Raw genomic sequence first — 27,969 nt, forward strand, 5'->3', positions numbered from 1 at the left:
GAAAGGCAGCGCCAAGCCGCCGCAGGCTGGCCAATCCTTGCTCGGTTCCTCCCCGGCCTATCCCGAGCGGCGTTTCCTCCCACCAACGGGGCAAGCTGTGAGCGCGAAAGGCGCCACCGACTGGGCGCGGCTAGAAGGCTGAGTGACAGGGGGAGGTGTCCAACCCGCGGCGCGTGTGGGCGGCTGGCGGTGTGGGCGCGGCGTGTGCGGCAGGCTGAGCTGCACCGCAGCGCATACACTACAATGGCTGCTGGAAAGAGGGGAAAGCAAACAATTTCCAGGCCCGCCGCGTCCAGCCCGAAATATGGGGAAAAAATTACAGAAAAATCGGAGAACCCTGTAAAAGGCGGGAAGCAGGCGCTGTGGGGATGCTGAGGCTCCCGGGGTGAGTCTGCTGTGGGTTGGGGGTTCTGCAGCCGGGGTTCAGCAGGGAAATATTAGGGTTATTTAAATTCTGAAGGGGGAGGAGGAGGAGGAGGAGGAGGGACGCGAAGAGCGAAGCAACAGCAGCCGGAGAAGAGATGGGGAAGGTTTGCACGGCTCCATCTCTCTTTTTAGCCCTTCTGGGCTTCTTGGGGGGTCCCTGAGTCCAGCCCGGGAAGGGACCCTAAAAGTAAGCCTCGCTTTCTCCAGACTTGGCTGGGACTTCTTCCCCGTTCTCTCTCCCCCCCCCCACTTTCCCCTTTGCCTCGGTCCGGGTTTCTTGGATCGGTGAAGAAGTGCCCACCCCGCGCGCGCTTCTTTTAGTAAGCGGGGAGTTTTGCAGAAACTTGGGAGAAAAGTTCCCCCCCCCCCGCACACACACACTTCGTTTCTCTGTATGTGTGTCTTCTCCACCCCTCCCTCCCTTGAGCTCCAGCGTCTGTGCTGTGAATATAGTGACAGCAGCGGTAGCAGCAGCAGCAGCGGCGGCGAGGAAGGAGCGGAAGACATTAGAGTCCGCGGTGCCCCAAAATGAGAGAAAATTAATGAAAATTCAGCGGTGTCGCCGAATCGGACACATTTTGCGGAGAAACGTTGCTAGGGGATTGCTCTTCCCGGACGGAGTCCCGGGGTGCCCGCAGATGAAGCTTTAGGGGGATATCGAGTCACTTTGGGACATCCAGCGCCCTTCTCCCTCTTCATTGGACTAAAGTTTTTGTTTTTTTGTTTCCCCCCTCCCGCAACATAAAGAAACGAATTTGCCTCCTTTTTGACTTCGGCAGATCCGGAGCCTTTCTTTTCCTTTCTCGTGAGGGTTTGGAAGAGAAGCTTAGGAAGGCGACCAAGGTTGAGGGTGGGCAGCATTGGGGAGCGGGGTTCGTTAACTGAAAGCAGGAGAGATCCGGAGAGAGAGCAGGGACAGCTTGTTGTCAGTATCATAAACAACCAAAATGGAGGGAGAACTGAGGCATATAACAAAATTAAAAATAGCTCGAAAATTCCTAAAAAAATTCCCCAAGTCGCCCGAGCTTCCGAATTGGCCCCTAAAAGATCACTCTGAACCCGCACGCCTTCGTTTTGAGTTTTTAATACTCTCGGAGAGCAAGGAGTTAAAATTGATGCCTATTTTGTTGTTGATGATCGCTTTAGAAAGGCAAAAGCCCTTTTACAGCTCATTCCCGACACTGCGAGAACGTGAAAAACCCCTTTCTTCCTTGAATGGTGGCGGGAGGTGGGAATGCACGAGCTGCACAGCTTTGGGGCAATGTGGAGCTGGTTGTGAAGAAGGTAACTGCTACATTTGCCAAACTTTGTACCTTCCTTTTCTTTGTCTGGGTGGTGGTGGTAGATGCACAGATGGAAGAAAGGGGTGGTGGCGCGAAATGAATTACCTCGAGATTGCCTTTCTGTCTCTCCCAGTTAAGATGTAATGCAATGTAAAAAAGTAAACCTGGCCTGTCTATGGAATATCTTTAGGCTGATTATGGATCTCAAGTGTTTGGGGTTCCTCTTTGTAAAGTGCATTCTGCTTGTACTATACAGAGTTAAAGCAGCGTGCCTTAAGAGTGAACTGGCAAAAAATACATGTAGTGAGGTTCTGGGAAAGAATCAATGATTTTGTCTAGCATACTTACTTCACTTGGTTTGTATTTTACAAAGCATGCAATCTATAGTTTTCTCCAGATAAAACTGATGTATTCTTTGCATCATATTAAAGTTGATGTGAAAGTGTTGCTGATGTTGGTTTCCACGTGGGATCAGAGACAGAGCAGGGTATCTTAAAGAGACAGTTCCTCTTTTAGCTATCCTCACCTATGTCAGAGCTCTAGCTAAGGCAAAGCAGTTGTCCTGTATTTGCTAAAATGTAAAGCCATAAATCAAACTCAGAACGGAGACTATGACCCCTTAAACTGACAGAGTTGCACTAGTTCCAGTGTTATTTCTATGGATATTGATTGGATCTAAGTATTTACTTGCTGTGATGCCATAAGGCTGTATTATATAGTGGCGGAATTTAAATTAAATTGTGCTTTGGAAATTGATTTTGTAATCTTACGTGTAGAAACTGAAATAGTTTCTGCAAGTTATAGCATTATAATTTCTTAGAATAACAAAGTTTCCATTGTATTAACATACATTCAATTGAAGACATGAGGGAGCTGATAATTAGACAATATTGTGGGGAGGTGTCAGTTGAAATGAAGTAAAAGTATGTCTTATGATATTCAAGCCTGGTCAAAATATATGGCTAGAGCACATAGGGGACCTAATCTGTGTGAAATCTTTATATATACTTATGATATCTCTGTTGTTTTCATACAATATAAAGTGAAAGCAGGTCACATTTTTAGAATCTGTGATTGATGGTCACCTAATAATTTGAAGTACCAGAGCCTGTCTTTTAGGTGAATAATATTAGTCTTTGTGATATAGAATTCACCATACATGTTTTAAAAGCTTATAGCAATGTACCTGAAAAATATTGTAATAGGTCTCAGCTTTGTCATGCACACATATCTAACATAGTTGCTTTTACACAGTATAGATTATAAAGTGAATTCAAAGAAGTATTCTACCCATAAGGATATACTGAATGTTGAGATTAAAGTCATCAGTGTTTATTTTGTGTATCTGAACATCTGCTTTAGTGTGTTTTTATGTGAGCAACTGAAAGATTATAACCTTGTGATCATAAATGTCTTGTCACTTCCTTGGGTAAATGTATTGATTGTGAACAATCCTGTGGCTTTATACCTTTGCACAAAAACACCAAATTTTCCAGTTATCTCCTTAAAAAAAAATTGCAATTATTTTTAAAGAATATATTGGGTCATTTGGGGAGGAATTAATTTATTTTTATGAAGATCTATATAAACTCTTGCTAAAGATTTACCTATTTTTGCTATATGATCTAATATTTCAAATACAATAAAAAGAACTTTAAGAGAAACAAACTTTCAAATAACTGATGCACGCCACGGGTTTTAAGAATGTAACTTGGGTGACTGGGATTTGTAGTGCATAAGCAATTTTGAATTACTAAGTAAAGTCACTACATTCATAAATATATATAGGAGATTAAATAGGAAATAGACATGTAGTCTTCCACTTTTATCCTAAATATATGATAAATTATGACATTTCTGGTGCATGAATAGAAATTTTCAACATTGGCATTAACCTTAATGCTGAGTTTTGAGCATGAATCTTGATTTCTCTACAGTTCACATTAAATTGTATTTCCCAGAGGAACAAATAAAATTAATCTGCCTTTCATAATAGCAATTATCTAAAATAGATTTATAGAACTAGTATTTGAGTATAGTTTTATGTGGTAATGATAAATCCATTATTAAAAATGAATTGTTCTGAAAAATACAATCTGAATTTTATTTTCTTGCTGTTTTATGAATGTTCTCCATTTATGGGAAAGTTTAATGAAGTTAAATTAGACTATGTTGTTTAGCCCTAAATATATTTAAAGCTAAAAGATTGAGAAAAATATTTATTCCTAGAATATATTTTATTTCCTGGCTTTTTTTAAATAACAGGTGAATTTCTAGATTCTTTTAATCATTTAAAAATTTTAATCTTTTAAAAATTGGATAGACCTCCAAGAATATAGATCTTTTATTACTGAGAACATACAATTCTTTTTAAAAAGTTAAAACAATGTTTTAAGAAGTTATACTGATTATAAAATTCTTGAATTAATATAAAATCCCACCTTCTATTATGCTATAATTTTAGAAATCTCATAGTTCTTCAATGTATTTTATTCTTTATACTACTTTGTAATTCAACCTTGTTCCACAAAATCTTTTAAATTTTACTTAGGTGTTCATGCTTGATGCATGAATAATTCAATTATGATATTCAACCTCTTACTAATATTTTATCAAATGGTTTCTTTCCACTGTAATTTTACTCTTTTGATATAGAGGTTTAAGTTGCTCAGTTTAATGCATTATCTTAATCATTTATGTAAATTTGTTTTACACTTAGAAAAGTTTTTGAAAGCAGCTTTAAATTTTGTACTTTACACTAAGAGATTATCATTTGTAACTGATGTTTAATTGTAATGGTTTTCACACATGTTAAACTTTAAAGGGAAACTGAATAATTATGTGTTAAAGGTTTATAGTATCCAAATCTTCAGTGAGTCACACTAAAATGCTAAAATGTCTTAAGTGATGACAATATCCTTCTGAAAGTAGATAGGATTAATAATTCCAGTAGATTTCAGCAGAAGGATTTAATAAATATCTGAATGACAGGCTGATCACCTTTAACCACTTACTGTTTAAAAAGTGTTAGAGAACTATGAGAATAAATGGAATATGCAAATATAATTCGTTCTTGTCTGACATAGAATTTGTTTAAAAATTTACATGTCAGACAGCTACTGCTTTAAGAAAAAGTTTCAAGAAACAAAAAGATTGTCTACATTTAAAGAAATCAAAAACTATAAAATAGTTTTTCTTTCTCTGCAATAATGCAGTTTTTTGCATATAGAGAGAAGAGTATTTTTCTGAAAAACAGTAAAATTGATTTGACTTAGTTTATGTATATTTAGTTGCTATTGGATAGCACAATTATATGTATAATGAATTCATATAATCTGAGCATGTGTGTGTGTCCTATAACTGTACAACAATTAGATAACCAAAATTACAGTACTAAGGTAACTATGATATAAGTTAGTACTTTAAAATAATGATATAAATTTTTGAAAAACCTTTATCTTCAAACGACTAGTATGAATATATTTGTTAAAAATTACAATTCTTATCTATTTTAACAGATGCTTAATCCTGTATATTACTGCAAAAATACATTATCAGAGTTTTTGTGAATGTGTAGAATTTGGGCAGCTTTTTCGTACTTTGTAGAAATTAAGTGGAAAAAAAGTTTTATTAAAATTAAAAAGCTTTCTTAATCTGTTCCCAAATGAACCTCTTACTATGAAATTGTGTGTATTTGTATATTTTTGCTTGAGACCACTAAATACCCAAACAATTAAGAGATATAATTTAAAGCATGGGATCTGTTGTAATTTTTCAAAACAATGTGAAGCAAGATATATCAACTTCATTTCATATTCTCTGAAAGGTTAGGAATATGCTATTGGAGCCAAATGAGCCAAGAAACTAAGGGGGGGGGGAGAAATAGGAACATGAAGAAAGATAATGGAAACATACTTTGAAGGAAAAAAGTGAAAAAAGAAAAAGAATATATGTTTGAAAAAGCTATTGTAATCACATTTGTAGTGTGTCCAATATCCCTGGAAATCAGATTAGAAGTATTTAGCAGACATTACTTTTTAGGCAGTTGTCAGCTAAAATTAATTTTTAAAAGGCTAATATGATTCATGTAATGATGGGATAAACTGGATCACTTTCACAGTTTAATAGATCTTTGTGTATTTTTCATCTCTTTTGAGAAGTTGAAAAAGTTATCTTTTTTATGTTTCATTTATATCGATATACATGTTATATCTATTGAATTCAGAATGCTGTTGTAAAAACAATTTAAAATAAAATAGCACAAAAATTGATTTTGCTTAATAGAATTGGATGTTCGGTAAATACTGTTTCAGTCTAATGTTCCATTATGCAACTCAAATTACATTGAATTAATGGTCCTATAAATGTACAATACTTCTGTATTGGATTAGGAATACTGTGATTTTTCCCATAGATGTTAAAATTATATTGCTAGTCTTATGTACTGTTTATTCTGAAGTTAAAATACATAGAACATATATTGTAAGCCTATTTTCTTCCTGTTTTACATCCTCCTAAGTGTATGGAATACTTGTAGAACTATTTTTCATGAATGACATTTCAAATGTGGAAGTTACATACAAGTCTCTCCAAACACTGTTCTAGTGCAATGTTATTTTTTCTTACTAAGGGATATATCCTTGTTGTGTATGCTTGCTTGCTTGCTTGCATACTGATGCCTGCTTCTTACTAGTTAATTTAGTTCCTCAATGACTGATTTTCTCTTTTTAGTTTTTCCAGTTTCTTAGATAAAATGATTAATTTTCTTTAATAATCTTACACAAAACATTTTGAAATAATCTAACCTACAGTATAAGGTATATAAAGTGTATTATGCACAGTATTTTAGATTTTGAGCAAAACTGAGCAAAACTGAGCAAAATTAAAATACTGTGCATAACACTGTTTATATGTATGCTGAAAAGGAAGATTATGGGAAATATTTGTAATGGACTAATTATTTTCTTTCATAAAAAATTAATAGATGAAATCAGTTTGCAGTGGTTTTAATATGGTACAAACATGGGAATTTCCTTAATTATCATAAGGTTTCAGGGAATATTAATACAAATTCTAGTTTAAAAAATAATAATAGACATTTCTTTGATAATGTAATAAAGTTACAGTGTGCATTTGAAGAGAAACTTATATTTCAGTATCCATGATTTCATTATACTACAAGTTGTTTTTAACAACAAGAAGTTGAAATTGGAAGCAAACCATAAACCACAGCGAAATGGGGACCAATTCTGAGACTTAACTATCTGACGAACTGGATCTACATCTTGTTCATTTTGCCTATATAAAAAATACATTTAGAAAAATTTATGTGTTTATATACATGAAACTAGTTCTAAAACCAATCCATAGTTTTAAATTGTTATCTTTACTTTTGGCTTTTGTGATACAGTAAACTAATAAATTGAGAACAAAATAATTTTTTACGTTATCTTATACAATATGCTGTGGACAAAAAAAAAACCCTTTGAATTACAATTAATGAAAGCCTATACCCAGAAAATATTTGAGTTTTTAAAGGGCCACAAGATTATTTAAATATTGCACTATGTGATTTAGTTTTCTTTTATTTCTAGAAAAATAAGTGTTTAAAAAAACACTCAAAACCATAAAGTTTGGTCAGTTCATTTATAACTTTTTCTTATTTTTTATGTATGATGGGAGACAGCTTCTGGGGGAGTAAATGAATTTGTGGAAAATTCCACAAATCTTCCAGTAATAAAATGCAAATTACATAACAAGAATTTAGTTATATCAGTGTTTCAGATACTCTTTGAATAACAATATCCTTGCTTAATATGATGAATAACATTCTGGACAGTATTAATGAAAATTTTATGTAATACATAGTTTTTTCATATTTACTAAAGTGGTTGAAAGCTGCTAAGTTAAAAATTTTTTAGTATATTATTATTATTATTATTATTATTATTATTATTATTATTATTATTATTATTATTATTATTATTATTATTAAAGTTTTAAACTCATCTCTGTCCAAGAAATTAAAGTGATCTTTCAATCATATACATTGTATATTGCTTAGATCTGAGATGCACAAACAAGTGCAATTTCATATCATTCTAGTTTTTAAGTAAGAGAGTGAGCAGTCCTGTATGTATGTAGTTTTTCTAGACACAAGAGCTCTCAGATCTTGTGTCTTAATTAAAGAATTAAATGTAATTGAGAAATGAGTCCAGTGAGTTGAATCCCAAATTTCCTTGCTGATTTGTTTAAAATGCCAAAGCATTTTTCTTTACTCTGCAGTCTTTGTGCCTTTTAACAACTGAGAAGATAGTGTGGCAAACTGCAAAAATAATGAACAGGCAATATAGAATTAGGTAAAGATAATACAGTACTACACTGAAATCTACATTCCATTTTAAAGTTCTGCATTTTTGCAATATTAATGTCAAATCAAATGTGAAACAGACATTTCCTGAAAGCTTTTGTAACTGATGTGTTTATCAGTTTTAATGCAGAAATACAGAACAAATAATTGTTTTTCTGAAAATATATACTGATCCCATTTATAAAATGATAAATTTTTAATTTCTTTCAAAAGCTACTGTTTTATTTGATGACATGACCATGGGAATGTTGCAACAATTGTAAGTGTGAAAACCATGAGTCTTTTTTTTCAGTGCTGTTATAACTTTGAATGGTCACTAAATGAATAGTTGTAAGTCCAGGATAACCAGCACTTCCACAGACAAGGCTAGATCCAAAAGAATTCTCAACCTGAGGAACTGGACCTTTTCCCTGATAAATGACTTTCAAGTATGAGAAGTTTAATATGAATGGCAGTAAAATAAATATTTGCAATATAGTTGAAGAATTGTTGGTGTCCAAAGAATCCTCCGATTATTTCAAATAAATATTTAAGAATTTATATAGTATGTGATAATACTATAATTTTAATCTCTCTTTCATTGCTTGGAAGAATTTTATTTAAATTATTCATAAACATTGCTGTAATGATAACAATATGAAAGGAAAAGGGATTTTATAATTTTTAACACCTGCAAAAGTATCAGGGAGGAGGTGTGACTCACTGAGATATTCTAGTTTGAGGTAGCTGTTATAGCAAGACTGTTTCCACATGAAGCAATTTGTTTTTCTATATACAAGTCAATAATCTACAGAAATGAAAACAAAGAGTTAATTTGAGGAACATAATCTACCTATCAGTGGTTAATGGAATAGCTGGTTTAGTCAACCCTCCCCATCCCATTTTAGTACAAGCCTCTAAGAGTTACTTGGAAAAAGGCTCCATGATAAATGATACCTACCCACAAATAAAGATTATACCAGATATCACTGTATGGTAATAGAATAATTAGGATACAATTTGTTTTTAAAGCCTTAACATTGAAGTGGGAGAAATTTTCAATAGGGTTTTCATTAGGTCTTGTCTTCTCAATTGTAATCCATAGCATCAACAGGAACTTTTTAAAAAAGTTGCTGTTAGGTATGCAATTTTACATGTTCAATGAACACAAAATTGGAGAATGGAGGTATTAGTTTAGTATCAAGAGTGAAGATGTGAACTCAAGCATTACAATTTACTCTATGTTGAAGAATCATTTATGTCCTTTGCACAACCGTTATGCAAGAATATGGTAGTTTAGAATTCAAGCCATTTATATATAAATTTCAAAATGTGTTTTCATGATTCAATTAGTTTACATATCTTCAAGAAAGAAGAAAAAATGTTGGGCTTTCTTCAACAGTACTTGTTTTATAAAACAATAACAAAGCATGTTATTGTCTTTAATTTAAATATTAGACATGTAAAAAATTACAATGAAACTTCAATTTACCAAAACACTGCAACAGACTGTGAAATACATCAATTTTGATTACTTGTAATTTGTGTAATAAAAAATATATAAAACACACAGATAATGTTCTAAAATTTTATGGGCATTTGAATAGTGGGATACTATCTTCCCCATTAATCTACTAAAATGAAAATTATTAATAATAATGTGATGATTATCTTTGAAGTCCTAGTGACTTTCAAAAAACAAAGATCTTTCCTTAATGGATGAACACCATGTGCTTTGGAAGAATCATACAACTGCTATGAAGGTTTCTGATTGTGTATGCATATGTAGACTCTTTTGTGGAGTCAGAGAACTGTTGCCTGTGCACACACATGAATACAACTGGAACATTTTTTAATCAGCTGCACAAGCTTTCCAGACATACAGCTGTGCCACACTTGCTTTGCATAACTATTTTATTGTAATATAAAATTACTAGTAATATAGTAATTTTATAGTAATATTACAGACTAATTGTTCAGTGTGGTAATCGCTCTGAAGTAATACAGAATAGGAGCCTTTGAACAAACTACAAAAATAGTTTTTGCTTGCTCCAGGTAATGTTTTAAACTGTTCAGTTTTAGTTATAAAAATAATCTACCCACAATATATAGACAACACTACAAAATCAATGCAAGATATGCCTCTAGTATTGTTCACCATTCCTTTATCTTTTACATACAGTTTGCATTGCTGCCTAGGATGGAGTAGATAATCAAAGTCATTTTTTTATTTATCAAATTTATATAACTGCCCAAAAGCAATTCTGGACACAACAAATAGGTGAAACCACATATAAAAACTACAGATATAAAAGATATTAAAATCACATTAACAGTAAATTTTATAAGAGGTACATCCCTAGGCAAAGAGGAAATTAAAAATAGCCACTTCAGTGATTGAGCATCAGCTGATGGGTAGAAGCAGGACCAAAAGTGGGTAGAATTTTAGGATTATAGAATAGTCTATTTTTTCCCTTATGGCATTTATCTTGTGACATTTATCTTATGGCATTTATCTTGTGACAAATGCCTTAAATGCATATGAAATGAATAGTAATTTCCAATAGAATAGTGAAGAACAGGAGAATTTGTACTCATCTAGAAAAACATAACATGTGTTTCCTGGTTTGGATAAAAAAAATTCCTAAAATCTGGAATGAAACAACAGCAGGCAGAAGCCACTTCTGTGTGTCTGCACTATATTGGAATGTTTCTCAATAATTAACCTGCCATAGCTGAAAAAGATGTATAAATAAAACAATTTTTATCCAATTCAGAAATACAGCATATTTCCCCCCCCCCCAGTCTATTGTAGTGAATTATAATCATTAAATATCTTTTAATAAGCCACTGAATAACTCCACCTGCATGGTTGGATGCCTTTTGGTTGTTTAAATTAGCTGCAGAAGATTTTTTAGTTTTGCTGCCGACTAAAAATATAGCTTTGGGAGAAATTGCTTTAGCAGGATGTTTGCTTTAGGAAAATTAATGCTTCTTTAAAAACTGTCAGGTTTCAAAAGCTCTCCCATTCTCACTTTGTACATTGATAGCTGTTACAAACACCATGACTTTCCAGAATAATATCAAAAGAATATTAAGGACTACTACTATTGGTTAAGGAAATAAACACACAATATTGTTACTTTCATAAGAATGTATATGAGCAAGTTAAAGGTTATTCTTCCATCTATCTTCAGCACAAACCAGACAAATTATTTTAGCATGATATGTGAATCCAGGCAAAGGCTCTTTGTCCTCTACATTACAGTTCCAGCACTTAGATTGATATTCAGGATGACTGGGAAGATGAGAATGTCTTTTTCAACTTGGATGGATTGAGGAAAAGAGACTTCAGGCTGGAAGTGGAAACCCGAAGCTTGCATCCACCCATAGCCCAGAACTGTTTGGAGCTAGATAGTTGTCTAGCCAACTATCTATCTATGTCATAAACAGCCAAGTAATGCTTCTTGCAAACTAGTTTGCAAAATGACTAAGCACGTTGTCTGAACATTAGATTATGTTACCTATAACATACTTTAAACTGTTCAACTCTAAGTCATGAATACATATTAAAGTTTGCAGGAGACCAGAAATACTTTGTATTCAGACAATACTTGTAAATAATCAGCAAGCTAGAGACATCATTGTTCTTGTCACATGCAGCAGGAGTATATTCTTATAGTGAGATGTGATAATGTAATGAATATTTTACAATTTCTTTTGATTATTCTCAAAGATTGGATTCACGCATCATGCTAAGCTATATAATAGGGAGGATGTTTGGTCATTTTGCTTAGCATATTTTGTGATTCCAGTTACCTGCTAAAAATTACCATAAATGAATGACACTAACATTTTAGACACTAACATTTTAGAAGTACTGCATACCATGAAATTAAATTATACCATGAAATTAAATTATACCATGAAATTAAATGTGATGACAGTCAGGTTTTCATAGTTGTGAAAACTAATGGCTGTATCATTAATACTATCAAATAGATTATAATTAACAGACATAAAAATGGTTAGAACTCATACATGGACATAGAATTATTTATCCCAATACATCAAATAGATGTATGAAATATATTAAGATTTGTCCGTATCTGTCCTTAGTTATAACAACTATATCTGTCATTGTGAACTTATATGAAGTTCTATTGTTTTAGAGAATTATTTTGTTTTCCTCCAGCTTTCCCTTCCCTGGGCACCAAGTTCTACATATTCCAATAATAGTAACAAATGCAGAATATATAGAAAGTTTTACTTGAGACAGATGTCATTGGAGATATATTTTTTTATACATGGAAAGGATAACATTGACTGTATGAGTTTGCGTGTCACCATACCATTATTTTGAAACCAGTACCTTAAGCTTTGATATATTGCTTGAGTGATATATCATGTTTGTTCATTTTTCATGCTTCTACAGTATGCTTTAACAAGAATTTCCAGAAGCAGCCTAGGGAAGAACTTTGGTGTTGCATCGAAATTGAAGACCAGAGAGGACACTCTCATTATCACAGGCTTCTTTCAGTAAAGTAATTTATGTGTCATGTGGGAGGGTGGTGGAGGAAAGATAGTAGTTTTAATGTCACTTGATTTGTTGTATATGGTTTGGTGTAGTTTGTTAACCGGTAGAGAAAAGAGATTGAGGATGACAGACCAAAACATGCAGAGGTATAGAACTTAATTGTAAACAGGCATAATACAAAGTAAAATGCAGTGTACAGCATGTGAAAGTTGTACTGAATATCAGCTTAAAATAAGTACACTTTTTCATGCAGTAATACATTTCTAGGCACTTGTTTCTTCAAACATTTTGTACTCCTAAAATGACTTTTTTTCTAACCATGGATGTACATATATCTTTTCCTAAACAAATACATCTAAACCTGCAATTGGTATACATAATCTCCTATCTGTCAGCTGAAAAGTGACTGTTATTTAATGGTCATGAATGCAGCCCTGGAAACGTGGATCTGATTCACTTTTAACACTTACATGTTATGAAATGGGTTTTTGAAAACACTGTCCTATATTTTCTTGTCTTGTCCAATGCAGTCCTGGACCTTGGGTTTTTTTAATCAGTTATTTCAAATTTGCATTTCCAAGTTTGATTTTTAGATTAATGGGCCATGTTTTGCATACCAATATTTCATGCACTGAGTTGTGATTATACATATATCTGTTGCTATATAATGTTTCTCTAACTTTAAGATGCTTTGACATGAAGAGTTTACATGGTTGGTTTATTCAGCTACTTTCCTGAAAATTGTTTAAATAGAAATGCAAGTTATTCTTAAAATAAAGGTACCATATAGGCTGCTATAACAGAAACTCATAACAAATTGTGTTAAATATTTGTCTTGGATCATATGATGTCTAGCTCTTTCTTTTTCTTTCTTTTTTTTTCAGATCAGCAAAAATGGGAAGCAGTAGATTCTGGTTTACTTCTAGAAATGTCAGTGGAACTGGTTAAGACCAAAATCTGAAGGTTTATCTTCGTTGCCCATCACCAGGTGTGCACTGACAGAGGCTACCATAAAACTATTTTGAGTATGAACATCTTTTAAAATGGTATAATATATATATATATGAAAGTATTGTTTTGTAATATAATTTTAAATGGTAATTGATATTGTATCATTCATTCTACAGTTGTGAAAGAACGAATGTGAATAATGTGTACTGAAGCTGAAAATAGACATTGCTCAAATTTTTTTCAGCTGGTCTTTGAGAAGTGTAATATTTGAGCAACAATATTAAATACTGTCTGCATTGCTCAGCCTGTACATCCACAATTGAATTAGCAATATTTGACAACTACAAATAATAAGCTAGTGTTTTAATTATTTAGAAATTTACCCTAGGAATAACAGAACCAAAAGCAGCTGAGCTTCAAACACTATGCGCATTGTTCATCATTTACATGAGAACTTTTCCAATAATCTTTTTCTGCGCTGCTCATGTATATTTTCTCATTCTCTACCAAAAAAACAACAACAACCCCTACTGCTTTCGAAAACCAATCATTTTCTGTGGTATTATTCAATAATGTAATTTTAAGGGAAGATCAGTTTTCTCTTCAGATATTTCATATGCGCACACCTTTTCGGATCTGGGCCACCAAAATCCTTTTATTTTGTTTTTTAAAGAACCTATAATTCTGAAGTTTATTATCATTTGAATTAACATTAATTCATAATTAATTCATAATCAAGTTTAAAGCAGCAGGCAACGTACTTTTTTTCTTTCTCTCATGGGTTGGATAAATGTATATCTTTTGGGGATCACAGGCTGCCTGATTTCAGATGGTGAGCCACATCCAGCCCATAGACTGTAGATTACTGACCCCTGTTCTAGGAAATGCATCTACAGTTTTCTGAATTGGTTCAGGATTTTGTCTCCAGTGTAGGTAGAATTACCGGAAGCATATAAATGAAAACTTGGTTTCCATATATTTTCATATATTGAAAGTACAGCTTGTCCTCAACTTACCATTCATTTAGCAATCATTCAAAGCTAGTAACAGTACTGAAAAATATGTCCTTATACTTATAACCATTACAGTGCGCCTATAGTCACATGATCAAATTTGGGACTGTGGCAACTGACATGAATTTTTGAAAGTTGCAACATCCCAGGGTCACATGATCAACATTTGCAACCTTCTTAGTTGGCTTCCAACCAAGCAAAGTCAAGGAATGGGGGTGGAGTTCGCTTAATGACTGCATGCTTCATACAACAACAGTGGTGTTCACTTAACATCTTGAGCAAAGCTGATCATAAAATTGGATGCAATTCACTTAACAACTGCCTCAATTAGCAACAGAAGTTTCAGTCCCAATTGTAACTGAGGTTGAGGACTACCTGTAAAATGCTTCGTTTTTCATCTGAACCTGAGGCTCTTATTATGTACCATATTATTATTATGGAACCTATACTGCATAGTTCCAGGATGCAATGAATGAAACACATATGTATCCTGTGACCTTTTGTAGTTATTCTTGAGAAAATGAACATTTGTTGGTGTATGCTGTGCACTGGGGAAAAGAAAGCAGACTTAAACCAATAGGGTCAATTTCCTATTAAACCTTTGCAGGGTATGCTATAGTGAGAAGAATGGATTGGTAAAAATCACTGTCCCTTTTTCTCCAACAAAATTCTGCTGAACCATTAGTTGAAGCCAACTAATATAAACACAAAGGACAGGAGAGATGGTAAGAAAGAAGAGTTTAATTTATTACCCTCAGTTGAATCTTCTAAAAAGATTTTATTGCAGCTGGGCTTGAAGATCAGTATTAAATACGGACAGGCAAAGTATGTTGGGAATAGCTAATTTAGGAAATAGGAATGCAGAGTCTGAGAGGCAAGAGTTCTGTTGGCCATCACAACCTAAGATGCATTTATTTTTAAGAATTTGAAGATTAAATAATGGGAAAATAGTGAGCAATACAAGATATTATCCATTCTTTCCTGCTCCATAATGCAATTCTGTAAAATCTCTTGCATTTTATTGTTTTTCTTTCTCTGCTTACTCACAGGTTTTTTAATGTTCTTTAATCATGATCATAAAAGAATCTAGGGTGTTTTACTTATTAGTTCCACATCTTTATATGCTTTATTAGTTAAATAGGTATTAGTGTAAATAAGAATAGTTACAAGGCTAGCTTTTTAAAAAAATCACTTTTATTATGATTGTACTGCTAAGTTGTGGTAGAATTATAATTAAAATATAATAACCCTAAAATTCAGTCTAATTGAATTAAATATTGAAATTTACAGAGCAACGTATATACCAATATTATTAATTTGATTAAGATTCAGTTGTCTTAGAAACTAGGCCTTCTATTGCTTTAAGACAGGTATCAATTGCTTTTTTTATGATTGGAAATGTTCAATGTTCTTCCCTCCCTTAGCGTTATAATACAGTTATAATACTGAATTGTTTAAGATGTAACCAAATTAGTGCTTGATAAATGCAAATTGTATATCAAATTTTTTACCAACAAATAATTTCATCCTCCTGTACTTAAGTTTTTAGAATGACTTCAGACTTTTCTGGTGGCCAATTGTTAAGCAATCAACAGTCTCTTGTGGACCTGTTTTTTTTTCTTCCTTAAATGCCATTTCTTCCTCAACATTTTGGGTTAAAAATAATTAATATTACTGTATAGCTGCAGTTTTACAAGCCATAGCATTAAAACACGTTTATAAAGAATTTATCAGATATATTTGCAAAGTGATAAATAAAACTTCTATAACCTCTTTAATTGCAATTAGAGTAAATCTGAAGGGTTAGGAGTATCCATGTACTTAAAAGTCAGTATTTCTGCCTACCTAAGACCAAATAAAATTATCTGTCCATATTTTAAAAGTATTTAGCTAAAGTGTTGAATATTTGAATAGTTGTGAGAACACCTAAAAATAATTTAAAAATAATAACATTTGGATTTTAAAATATGTATTCTTTAGAAAAAAAATTCCTTAAAAATCATGTATATTTTAAAAGAATTACTGCAATTACTTTCTCCATTACTAAACAAAGGCTATTATACAAAAAGATACTTTATATTGATTGGATACTTTCTACATAGCAGTAGCAGCTTCTAGCAAAAATTTCATTTGGATTACATAGTAAATTAATTTAAGCCATTATATGGAAAAGCATTGTGCTTTTTATTTCTGCTATAGCTTTGCCTCTAAACATTTCTCTGAATATTTGAAAACCCTATTGGGATGGGTTGGGTTATAATTTTCTTTTACTTAATACTCACCTTGTTCAAAAGGAAACCTGCTTTGCAAGGAGAAAAGTGGGAATGATGATCTTACTAAACTATAGTTTATTGTAGGATCTAAACCTGTGAATTGGTATATGTAGGTATAACAAAACTCTACCCACTGCAAAATCAGTGAGCAGCAAAAAAGAGACATAAATATTTATTCCCTACTCTGTAGTACCATGACCATGCAAATGAAAGCTCCATAAATTTCTGGAACAGATTTTGATGTCAAAAGAAAAGGGAGGGAGAGAAAGCGGAGGAAAATCCATTGCACTCCATTGATTGAAATTTATGTTCATAGAAGTATTGGAGTCAATATTATGTTTGTAGTAGAGACCCAAATAGACATAAAAGTTGGGGAACTCTCTAGCAACTAACAGAAAGCAAATACTGGATTATTCAAAGATCCGGTAGTTATTTTCTCTACTATTTCCAGTAGAGATCCAGAAGTTATTTTCCCCAGCTGCTCAAAACATTCAAGAACACTGGTTAAAAATAAAAATGGGTCTGTTGGAGCATCATCAATTCAAATCAAAATTCACATTCAAAATAAAATGTCTAAATAATAAAGTAAATAGAAGTCCAAGGCTAGATTGACTGCTCTTGCCCAACAGTCTTATAAAAATTACAGCCTAAACCAGGGGTCTCCAACCTTGGTCCCTTTAAGACTTGTGGACTTCAACTCCCAGAGTCCCTCAACCAGCAAAGCTGGCTGAGGAACTCTGGGAGTTGAAGTCCACAAGTCTTAAAGGGACCAAGGTTGGACACCCCTGGCCTAAACTATGGGCATATATGTAACTCCTTACTTGTATAGTTTCTGGCTACCTTCCTTTTCTCTGATGAAGTATTTGCAAGTTGAAAAACCAACTTTCTTGTCTGTCTGGGCAATTTGCTGATCCAGATGGTAGGCAGAGTTTAATTCTACTGACCTAATAAAGATAATTCATCAGGTGTTTTCTTTGCAGACTTCTTTGCAATCTCCCTCAGCTTTCTTCTTCAAACCCTACCTTCTCTTCTTTCAAAACTACTTTTATGCTCTCTGCAAACACTGCTGTTGGTTGTGCTCAAGGAGGTTGATTTTTAATTTCGTTTTAACCCCAACTCAGGATTCACACAGCCCTTTTTGATAGGTTTCTTAGACTTCAAATCTAACAAAGAGGTAAGAAAGGACCACCCATACTTGTTTCTTGATTTCTCTGGTAACTTCTTGCCTGACTAAGCCACGTAACACAGAAGAAGTGTCTTGACTATCTATTTTCTGGCTCTTAATACATCTTAGTGAAGAATGGTCCTTCTGTTCTAAATAGCTAGCTTATTCTGCAAATAAAAAACTTTAATATTTTTTAAAAATAAATCCTTAAGAGAAAAAAAAAGAAAAGAAAAAAATCAGCTGTGAAAAATAAGATTTAATTTTTTAAAAAATAAAATAAAATTGAGTTAATCAGGAAGAAAAATGTTAGGTTGATTTATGTTTTCTACAAGAAACTACCTTTTTCAGGGAAGTAAAACAGTTTTTTGTCATTTTTAATATATGTTTTAAGACACGGGTGTCAAACTTACTGCGTCACATTGCCGTAACGTAATGTTTTGTGACATTTTCCCCATTCACGGAGCTGGGATGGGCATGGTCCGCACGTGACGCATCCAGCCGTCAGTTTGACACTCCTGTTTTAAGATATCGGATGTTTTAAAAATTGATTAACCAATTAAGAGAACTGTACAAAATATATCAAATTCTGTAAGTAAGCCTTACTCAGCTTATTATGGCATCCTCTATGCTTATAGTTGTCTTTTCTGGATCTATATCTGTCAGTTATTCCAATCTATTTCTCTGGCCTTGCTATCTGGGATCCCATTTTAATTTTACCTATCTTAGGGTGATAAAAATTAAAGCAATTGCACTGTACCTATAGTACTAATATTTAGGTTTAGATAATTTGGATATAAGCTATTTAAATAATTAGCTAATAAATATTAGGCCCTTTTCATATGTTAAAACATTGCGTGAAAAAAACCTATTGAGGAGTTTATCACTTCAGAATACACCTGGAGGATCTGCATCTGTGAATATTCTCATAATATTTTAAAAAGTTTTTATTTAGGATAAGATGTTAAAGAAAGAGCTTGATTAAACATTTTCTGATTTGCAAATAAGAATGGTTTGGATTGCCTGTTCTGTTTTTATTTTTATATAAAGTTTGAGGGTTTTTTTCTATTTTTTACGAATTGTTGCTTTTATTTAAGACTATTCTAATTCTCTTGCAAACCATATAGGAAGAAGAGAGATATAAAAATAAAATTAATAATATAAACATGAGACCCTTCAAACATGCAGACCTTCCTTCTATTCTGTAGTATTACTTCCATATTGCTGTATCTTATAGCATTTATTTTTCACAATGCTATGATTCAGACAACAATCCTTTGGAAGTATACATTAGCCAACTTGAATTTTGATGCTAAAATTTCATGAAAGATAAATTAGTTCAAAAACCTATAAAGCAGTATGAGGTACTTCAGAGTACATGTGGATCTGTCCATCCTGAGCAGTGAATTTTGAGCTGAAATAAATAGTCTAAAAAGCGCCTACATATATTACATTAGACCAGCTGAACCTAATTTTATATATGCTTTATTCAAAAGCATCACATAGCAAGTAAACTTCAAAATTAAGTGTAGTTACAAATAGTTGTTTCTTATTTTTTTTTCCAGTCCCCTTTTGCTTTCTTTAACGACCACATGAAACTTGAGAAGCCATCTAAAGCTAAATCATTTAGTGGAGTTGGGCAGTTCCCAAGTGTCCAACAAGAAGGCCTGGTTTAGGCTGCGATGGCCACTGTCATTCCTGGTGATTTGTCAGAAGTAAGAGATACCCAGAAAGTCCCTTCAGGGAAACGTAAGCGTGGTGAATCCAAACCAAGAAAAAACTTTCCTTGCCAACTGTGTGACAAGGCCTTTAACAGTGTTGAGAAATTAAAGGTTCACTCATACTCTCACACAGGAGAGAGGCCCTACAAGTGCACACAACAAGACTGCACCAAGGCCTTTGTTTCTAAGTACAAATTACTAAGGTATTAAACTCTATTTATTTTTCAGATTATATTATGTGTTGGCCATTTTAATATATATCTGTGTACACTCAGCTGACTTTTCTGAGCGGAAATGTTAATTTAGACATCAAATTGTACAATTATAAACTACAGTGCTTAATATTATAAACGAATCTGAATATTGTGTGTGTTTTGAAGAGAAAAGTTTAAATCTTTTCAGTTATATAAGCTTGTTACAAAGAAGTGAATGGAACTGAGCACTTTGGGTATGGCTATAAGTAATACTACATAATAAAATGTTAATGTAACTTAAAATCATCAAAGCATCAGTTGACTAAATTAGCTTATAATATGTGTTGCTACATTTTAATATGATATGTATTGTCAGTAGTGACATGTCATGTAAATTTCTTTCAAAAATATTTAGTATTTAGGTACCGTAAAAATGAGCATATGTACCTTCTGGTCAAAATAAATACTTACAGAATATATCTGTGTTTAAAGGCATATGGCTACTCATTCTCCTGAGAAAACCCACAAGTGTAACTATTGTGAGAAAATGTTTCATCGAAAAGATCATCTAAAGAATCACCTACATACACATAATCCCAATAAAGAGGCCTTTAAGTGTGAAGAATGTGGAAAGAACTACAATACGAAGCTTGGATTTAAGCGTCACCTGGCTTTGCATGCTGCAACAAGTGGTGATCTCAACTGTAAAGTATGTTTGCAGACATTTGAAAGCACAGGGGTACTGCTGGAGCACCTAAAAACTCATGCAGGCAAATCATCTGGTGGAGTGAAGGAGAAAAAACACCAGTGTGAACATTGTGATCGACGGTTTTACACCCGAAAGGATGTCCGAAGACACATGGTAGTACACACTGGAAGAAAGGACTTCCTCTGTCAGTATTGTGCACAGAGATTTGGCCGGAAGGATCATCTAACACGGCATATGAAGAAAAGTCATAATCAAGAACTTTTGAAGGTCAAAACAGAGCCAATGGACCTTCTTGACCCATTTACTTGCAATGTTTCTGTGCCTATAAAGGATGAGCTGCTTCCAGTGATGTCTTTATCTTCCACTGAACTGACATCAAAGCCATTTACAAACACTCTACAATTAAATCTGTACAACACACAACTTCAGTCCATGCAGAGTTCAACATCTGCACACCAAATGGTTGCCACATCATTACCTTTAGGAATGCCTTGTCCAATAGATATGGAATCAATCCACCCTTCTCACCACCTTTCTTTAAAATATCCACTCAGTTCTACCTCATACACAGTTTCTATGACTGAGAAAGACCAGCCATTGAAAGGGGAAATGGAAAGTTACTTAATGGAACTGCAAAGTGGTATGCCTTCTTCATCCCAAGATTCTCAAGCATCATCATCTAAGTTAGGGTTGGATCCTCAAGTAGGTCCACTAGATGATGCATCTGGGGATGTTTCTCTTTCCAAAAGTTCTGTTTCTATAAGTGAACCTCTAAATACCCCATCACTGGACTTCTCTCAGTTATTCAATTTTATACCAGTAAATGGACCTCCTTTTAATCCTTCTGTTTCTGTGGGAAATCTTGGAATGAGTTACTCACAAGAGGAGGCACACTCATCTATGACTCAGCTTCCTCCGCAGACACAAGACCTTCAAGACCCTGGTAATGGTATTAGTCTTGGGTCTCTTCACTCATTGTCTGCAGCTTTCACTAGCAGTCTAAACACAACCACAACTCTACCACGTTTTCATCAAGCGTTCCAATAAGATGAGAAAATGGCCTTGTGACAAATCTGTAGAAATGCCTTAGATGACTTTAAATACTGTAGTGCCTACTATGTCATTTGTAAATCTACTTTTGTACAGTACCAGTCTCATTAAGCCAGTATAAAATTCAAATTAACTTTTAAAATCTTTTGAATGTGTTTGTTCACAGTTGCTTACTCTGGTTGTTAAAACAATCTGTATCCTCACTGCCAATAGATCCACAATTTTTAAAAAGTCTATGGAAAAAATATTTCCAGAATGTTATGGATCTCTTGTTTTGAAGCTTCATTGAGATTTGATAATTTTTATGGTAATTAAATGTGGCTCTTCTGAAAATTTTAAGAAAGAACAAAACATTAAAAATTCGGTTTCATGAAAAGTTTATAAAACAATTGAAAGAATGATTTATAAATGAGTACATTTGTTACCAGTATGAAAAATTGTTCAGCTTTTTATATGTAGATTTCTAAGAAGGTCTGAAGGACCTATTTTTTTCTTAAATAATTTCACAATTAGAGGTGTAAATGTATTTCTTCATTTAAGTGCAATTACAAAGAAGTATGATTCGGCAAAAAAACCCTATGCCTTATTGGCAACTCTAAATAGAGACAAAATTAAGAGCTTATCTTGAAATACAAATATTTTTGTTTTATCATTCTGTAAATATCTGTTATTTCCTATTCTCATTTAAAATATGAGTCAAAATCTGCCAAAAGTTTTCACATGTTGATTTCAATTTGAAGTTAGAAAATGAATGTAAATCCACAAATATGTTTTTTCCATAATTACATTGGAGCTAATCACTTTTGAGTTGTATTTCATGACATATATTGTCCCCTGTCAAGACCTTTGATGGTAATCTTCCTTACCACACCTGGGTATTTGGCTAGTAATTTTTTTTCAATGCCAAGAATTTAAAACAGGACTCTCAGGAGTGAAGTAAAAGCATATTGCTTATGCCACTTTTACTTAATATTCAAGGTATTTAGAAAAACTAATAGCAAAACAGCTATTCATGCTGTGTATCAAATTGCTATTCCTTTTCAAAACACATTCTTATATTCCCAGTAACCAAAAGAAAGAAAAACTGTGATATAAAAATGCAAAATATACTTTTGCTGTAATTTGGAAAGATATCCACTGATACCTTTAGACTTTTAAATCATATAATTATGTCTATTCATTAGTGTGGTTAAATACATGAGTTTTAAGTAGTTAAAGGAAATATATTTAACAGAAACAAAGTTGCTCCCATTAAGGAGCTTTGGCTCCCAATATTTGTATCATAAGTTCCTACTTTATCGTAGGAGCAATATGCAGGTATGATTTTACTATTTTATACTGATGTATTTAAATTTTATTACTGAATAGTAACTTTTTATAAGTGTTTTGTTCCAAAGGCATTAAAATAAGGATGTATTAATAAGGAAAAGACCTTTTCAAATTTTGTAAGCTGCTCCAATATGCTGTGAGAATACTTTCTCAAAGTAGTCATTAGCTCTGCTGCATGATTGCTTCTTTTAGTTTCTATGAAACAGATTGCTAAAATGTATCTTTAATGGAATGATTTGTTCAATATTGCTTTTCAGGCTTTTAGCACCATTATTTTAATCCCAGGGGTTGGGGGATTTCAGAAAGGAAAAGTCTTGGTCTTTTCAAAGGACTCGTATTCTACAAGAAATGTAAATGTCCTTATGTGCCTTTTTTGTAGATGGTGATTACTTTCAACCCTTAAAAACAGAATTGTTTTCAGCTTCATTGTCTTTATCCCAGTTTTTTTTTCATTACTCATAATTGTTTGTGTTCCTAGGAAAATACTGTCGTTAGACAGATAATTGAAAACAAAATTTCACTCATTAAAGAAGTGAAATGAAGCAATTTTAACCTATCATTTTTTCATATTTACCACTACATTTCTTGTAATTTTTGACAGGGTTGGTATGTATAAAGCATGTTATAACAATGTTATCTGTTTTCAGTATTAGTTGCTGGTTACCTTGTTTTTTAAAAAATAAGAACTAGTTTTTCCAGTAATCCTTGATCCATGTTAAAGGTCCATATTGTTACGGCAGCTCTTTCAGGTTCTGAAATGGGATTAATTAGAGAAAAGGTGCATTTCAAATTAGCAATAGAATTTCAGACAAGATATTGAACCTCATTCAGTTAGTACTTTGGTAAATGGCTACACCTTGTGTGACTGTCACTGAAGATGTATGAATATATGGAAGCAGAATGACAGCTTGGGCGTTATTTACACACTAGTGCTTTATGACTATCATTTAAGCAGAGACATTGTTTGGCAATTTTAAAATGTCAATTTTAAAGCCTATTTTATAATTACCAGGTTAACTCTTAAGAATGAAGTGTTGTGTGTGCTGGCTGCTCATGCACCACACTTTGTATGCTACGGATTTAAAAATATTATATATATATCTATATATATATATATAATTTGCTTATGTTTTATTAGTAGTGAATTGTGGAATAGAGAGATTTATTCATTTGACAGTAGAGGTTTCCAAAAACCATATACTGACTAAAACATGAGCCAGACCTGATTGCTTTATTAAGCTAATAATGAATGTTAAGAGTACATATTTTCAGGATCTTTTACCTAGTGAGCTCTATATGTATTTTACGCTGTGTGTGTGTGCGTGTGCACGTGTGTGTGTGTGTTTTAAACTAATGCTCGATCAATTTCTGTGTTACACATAATACAAGATATAGCACTTTCAAAACAAAAATATAAATCTTATAAAAAAATTCTTGCAGGTTATGCTTTCTGCTTTTTTTAAAAAAAATATTACTTTTTCAAGTGCCATTAGATGACATATGCAGGCCTTTGGTATAATGCTTTGGGTACAATATGGTAAACAGTGTAATTATTAACAGGTACATCATAAAGTATTCTTTTTTATCAATTTGCTCTATTGCACAGAACTAGAGTGTCTTTTTAAAGAGTTTTACAATAGATTCCTAGGTTTACACGTTTCAACATATCTTTTACTGCCATTTAATATCAGTCCAATAATTGAGTGGTTAACCATATTTAAGTGTATACATAGAACTTGGAGGTTGCAGTCATGTGCCCACAATTGTTAGCGGAATCCCATATAATTCAATGGGAATGACATTAAGCACAGGGTTTTAGACTAACAGCTCAGCCCTGTACATTTTCTTTGGAATACCTTTTAAGTTTAGTGAAATTTATTCTATGCATTATTCATAGAAGAGAAATCTTCAAAATGTTAGTAAACAGAATTTCAAAGTGTGATATCTTGCCATGCAATGCTGTTGTTAAAATTCAACATAGGTTGATCTTATGCCTATTAATATAAATAAAAGGATGAAGCTCTTAATTATTTATCTCATACACTGGTTGATCAGGTTAAAATAATGTGCCTCTGAGTACAAAGATCTCTACATTTACATTAAATGTAAATGAATGACTGCTGCCTATCAACATCCTATCAGTATACAGTAAGTTAACCACCCATTTGAAATTAGAGATTTAAAGTAAGTCATGTTGATTAACATACCCTTCACCTTTATGAAGGTGCCCACCTGTTGAAAGTCCTTGACTTTCAATAAGTATTTAATCCTAATTAATATAGAACTATTGTTAACTGCATGCAAAGATTTTTCAATATCCGCATCAGTGGTACAATTGAACCAGAATGAATGTTTATTGTCTCAGAAACACTCCTACAAATATATTATAGTGGATCATGCTGCTAATATAACTTGGGATACAACTCCTCTCATGGTGCTACAGATCTCCCTGTCTCATTTAGACTGATGTATTTTTATCCATAGAGAAAGGCCTATACTAGATTTATAGATGTATATTTTTATACTGTGACTTAATTTGTCATTAATGATTTTTGTATACCACAATTTTTTCATATACACTTGCAAAAAGTAAAAACTTGGATATATATGCCCAAATAAACCAATCATCCAAACTAAAACAAATAGGGCTTTTAAGATGGTGTGAAGTGAAGAACATACTTGTTTATAAAAGCTCTTAAATATTGACAGACTGGGAATTAACATAAAAAGGATGACATCTGAAACAAGCTTGGATTGCTGAAACTATATTTTTAGATAGTGAGAAATGTTTGAACTTGTGTGCTAAAAAGTTTCAGTGATACAGATTTTGAGTCAAAATAGAAAAATGCATTCCAGATTGAATTTGTGTATTTCATTTAAAATTACTATCCTGTGATATGGAAATTTGTGTTGCTTATCATGTATATGTACTTTACAATGTATTCACAAACTACTGTTGTATTTGTATAAAATATAGACAAAAGATTGCATATATATTTTTGTGTATAAGCTCTGTAAAATAGCTATCACATTATGAAGCTGCAGCAGAAATTCATTTTAGACATTCATATCCAAAGAAACAGACTATTTATTGTCCACATACCCTGATAAAAATATAACTTGCTGCTATTAAACAATAGTGCTGCAGCTTCTTGTGGCCTACAGTGTTATGTTTGCTGTACAAAAAAATATGTGAACTCCACAAAATATCAATAAAATTACAAATGGTTTTAGTTATGTACAAAATATGCCTGGATTTAAGCTGCTGTATGTTGTTTATCTGTTGTTGCAGTAACCACTAATATCTTCGAGCTACTTTTTAAATTTGTGGATAATTGTCAATTTTACTGTTTGAAAGAAGAATGATAAATAGTATCACTGCATCATTTGGCCTGAGAATAAGGGGAACTGCTGGGTAAAATGCATATCCCGTATTAGAAATTTCTATATGAGAGAGAAAAAAAGTCCCCAGTGGTTTTTCCTAAATGAAGATTTTATAGTTTGCCACTAATTATGCTGCATCTTAAAACACCATACAGATTATCCTGGATTTTTCTTTTGTTTTTGTTGTTTTGGCCTTTGAATCAGTTTTTAATTCCTGGAGATTGCCTGGAATAGTTGCTGCAATTTTCTTGGCAAGGTTTTTAAGAAATGGCTTGCCACAGCTGCTTCCTAGGGCTGAGAGAAAGTGACTAGCCCAAGGTCACCAGCTTTGTGCCTAATGCTTTCACTTTTTTCCCATGATTCCGAAACACAGAATTTAATAAAACCTTATAAAAGAATATGCAGTTTCTGTGGAGGACAACATTGTGAGGGGTTCCACATTAATAATAGCTCAGTCCAGAATTATTTGTTTTTATGTTTTGAGAATCTTAATGAAATGCATATCATGTTTCTGAAAGACTTTGACTTTTAGTCCCTCCTCCATGAAAAGTGGGTACTGGAAGATTTATCCATGCTTAGGAGGAGAGCTCAGAAGGAACACTGGCTGCTTCTTGCAGCTGTAAGCCCTTAAGATCACAGAGCAAAGCTGTGCAGCTCGAAATGTAAAAATGTTTCAGTGAAAAATTGCAATTAAAATAATATCGCCAGTATGTCGGCTACTAAAAAGAATTCCTTTTGAAAGATGGGGAAACAGAAAAATATGAGAAAGGAACCATCAATTGTTTCCCACAAAATGCTATGCTCCAAACAAACTTTGTACAATCTGTACAATGTGTGAACCCATTCAAATAAAAATAGACTAACCTTGATAACTGCAAAGTATATAGATAACAAGTAAAATCTTATTAGAGAGGGGATGGTCAGAATATTTTTAAAAGATTAGGTTGCACAAGTTTATATTTTTGTGAAATTGAAATACGTGAAAGCCATGGTCATAAATATTTTATAGTACTATGAGCTCTTTCATTTTTAATATTAATCCAACAATTTGAAAGTATTATACTAATTATTATTTGAATCTGTTTTCCTCTAAATTTCAATAGTGAAACAAATGCCCTATTACACAGTACCTGAACGAATCATTGTGCAAATACAAGATTTAGACTAGTATTGGAAGATTAAATTTATTCAAGCTTCTCACAACAATCCCAATTCTAGTAAACTGAAGAGGCTGAAGTGAACAATTTCCAGTAGCCAAATCCTCTAAAACTGTGTTTCCCAACATTTTCAGATATGTGGAGGTCATTTTCAGATATTTGGAGGTCCACTCCCAGAATTTTCAATGGACATGCTGGTTGTAAAATACTGGGAGTGGCAGTTCACACGGCCAAGGTTAGGAAACACTGCTATAAAGTCAATGGTGAAAAATAGTATTAAAGGTCAAGATCCAGAGGACTGTATATTCTGATATTCTGCAAGTGTAACTGAATTATATCAGAAATAGGAATTCTTTAATAAAGCTTTATACTTCATAGAATCTATCACAAGTTATTCAGATACGCTAAGTTTTTTTAAATTGACACCATTT

General features: G+C 33.1%; 1 protein-coding gene across 7 annotated transcripts; it reads left to right on the forward strand.

Moving 5' to 3' along the window:
* Window positions 1-190: 190 nt before the first annotated feature.
* Window positions 191-27,947, forward strand: PLAG1 (PLAG1 zinc finger). 7 transcript variants are annotated; one of them, XM_058174978.1, is made up of 4 exons: window positions 191-385; window positions 13,480-13,641; window positions 19,560-19,918; window positions 20,402-27,947. In XM_058174978.1, exons 3-4 carry the CDS (start codon window positions 19,677-19,679, stop codon window positions 21,663-21,665), a joined length of 1,506 nt encoding a protein of 501 aa, XP_058030961.1. In that variant the 5' UTR covers window positions 191-385; window positions 13,480-13,641; window positions 19,560-19,676; the 3' UTR covers window positions 21,666-27,947. The 7 variants fall into 7 exon arrangements, with proteins under 7 accessions (XP_058030961.1, XP_058030963.1, XP_058030964.1 ...); XM_058174980.1 differs by having other exon boundaries at window positions 13,480-13,620; XM_058174981.1 differs by having other exon boundaries at window positions 13,480-13,583.
* Window positions 27,948-27,969: the final 22 nt, after the last annotated feature.

The sequence above is a fragment of the Ahaetulla prasina genome, chromosome 3 (genome assembly GCF_028640845.1).
Source record: "Ahaetulla prasina isolate Xishuangbanna chromosome 3, ASM2864084v1, whole genome shotgun sequence".
Taxonomy (NCBI): Eukaryota; Metazoa; Chordata; class Lepidosauria; order Squamata; family Colubridae; genus Ahaetulla; species Ahaetulla prasina.

Excerpts from the sequence above, each read along its gene's own strand:
- PLAG1 (XM_058174978.1), top strand. The coding sequence starts at position 19,677 with ATGGCCACTGTCATTCCTGGTGATTTGTCAGAAGTAAGAGATACCCAG. Across the intron at positions 19,919-20,401 it reads TCTAAGTACAAATTACTAAG|GCATATGGCTACTCATTCTC; the intron begins GTATTAAACTCT and ends CTGTGTTTAAAG.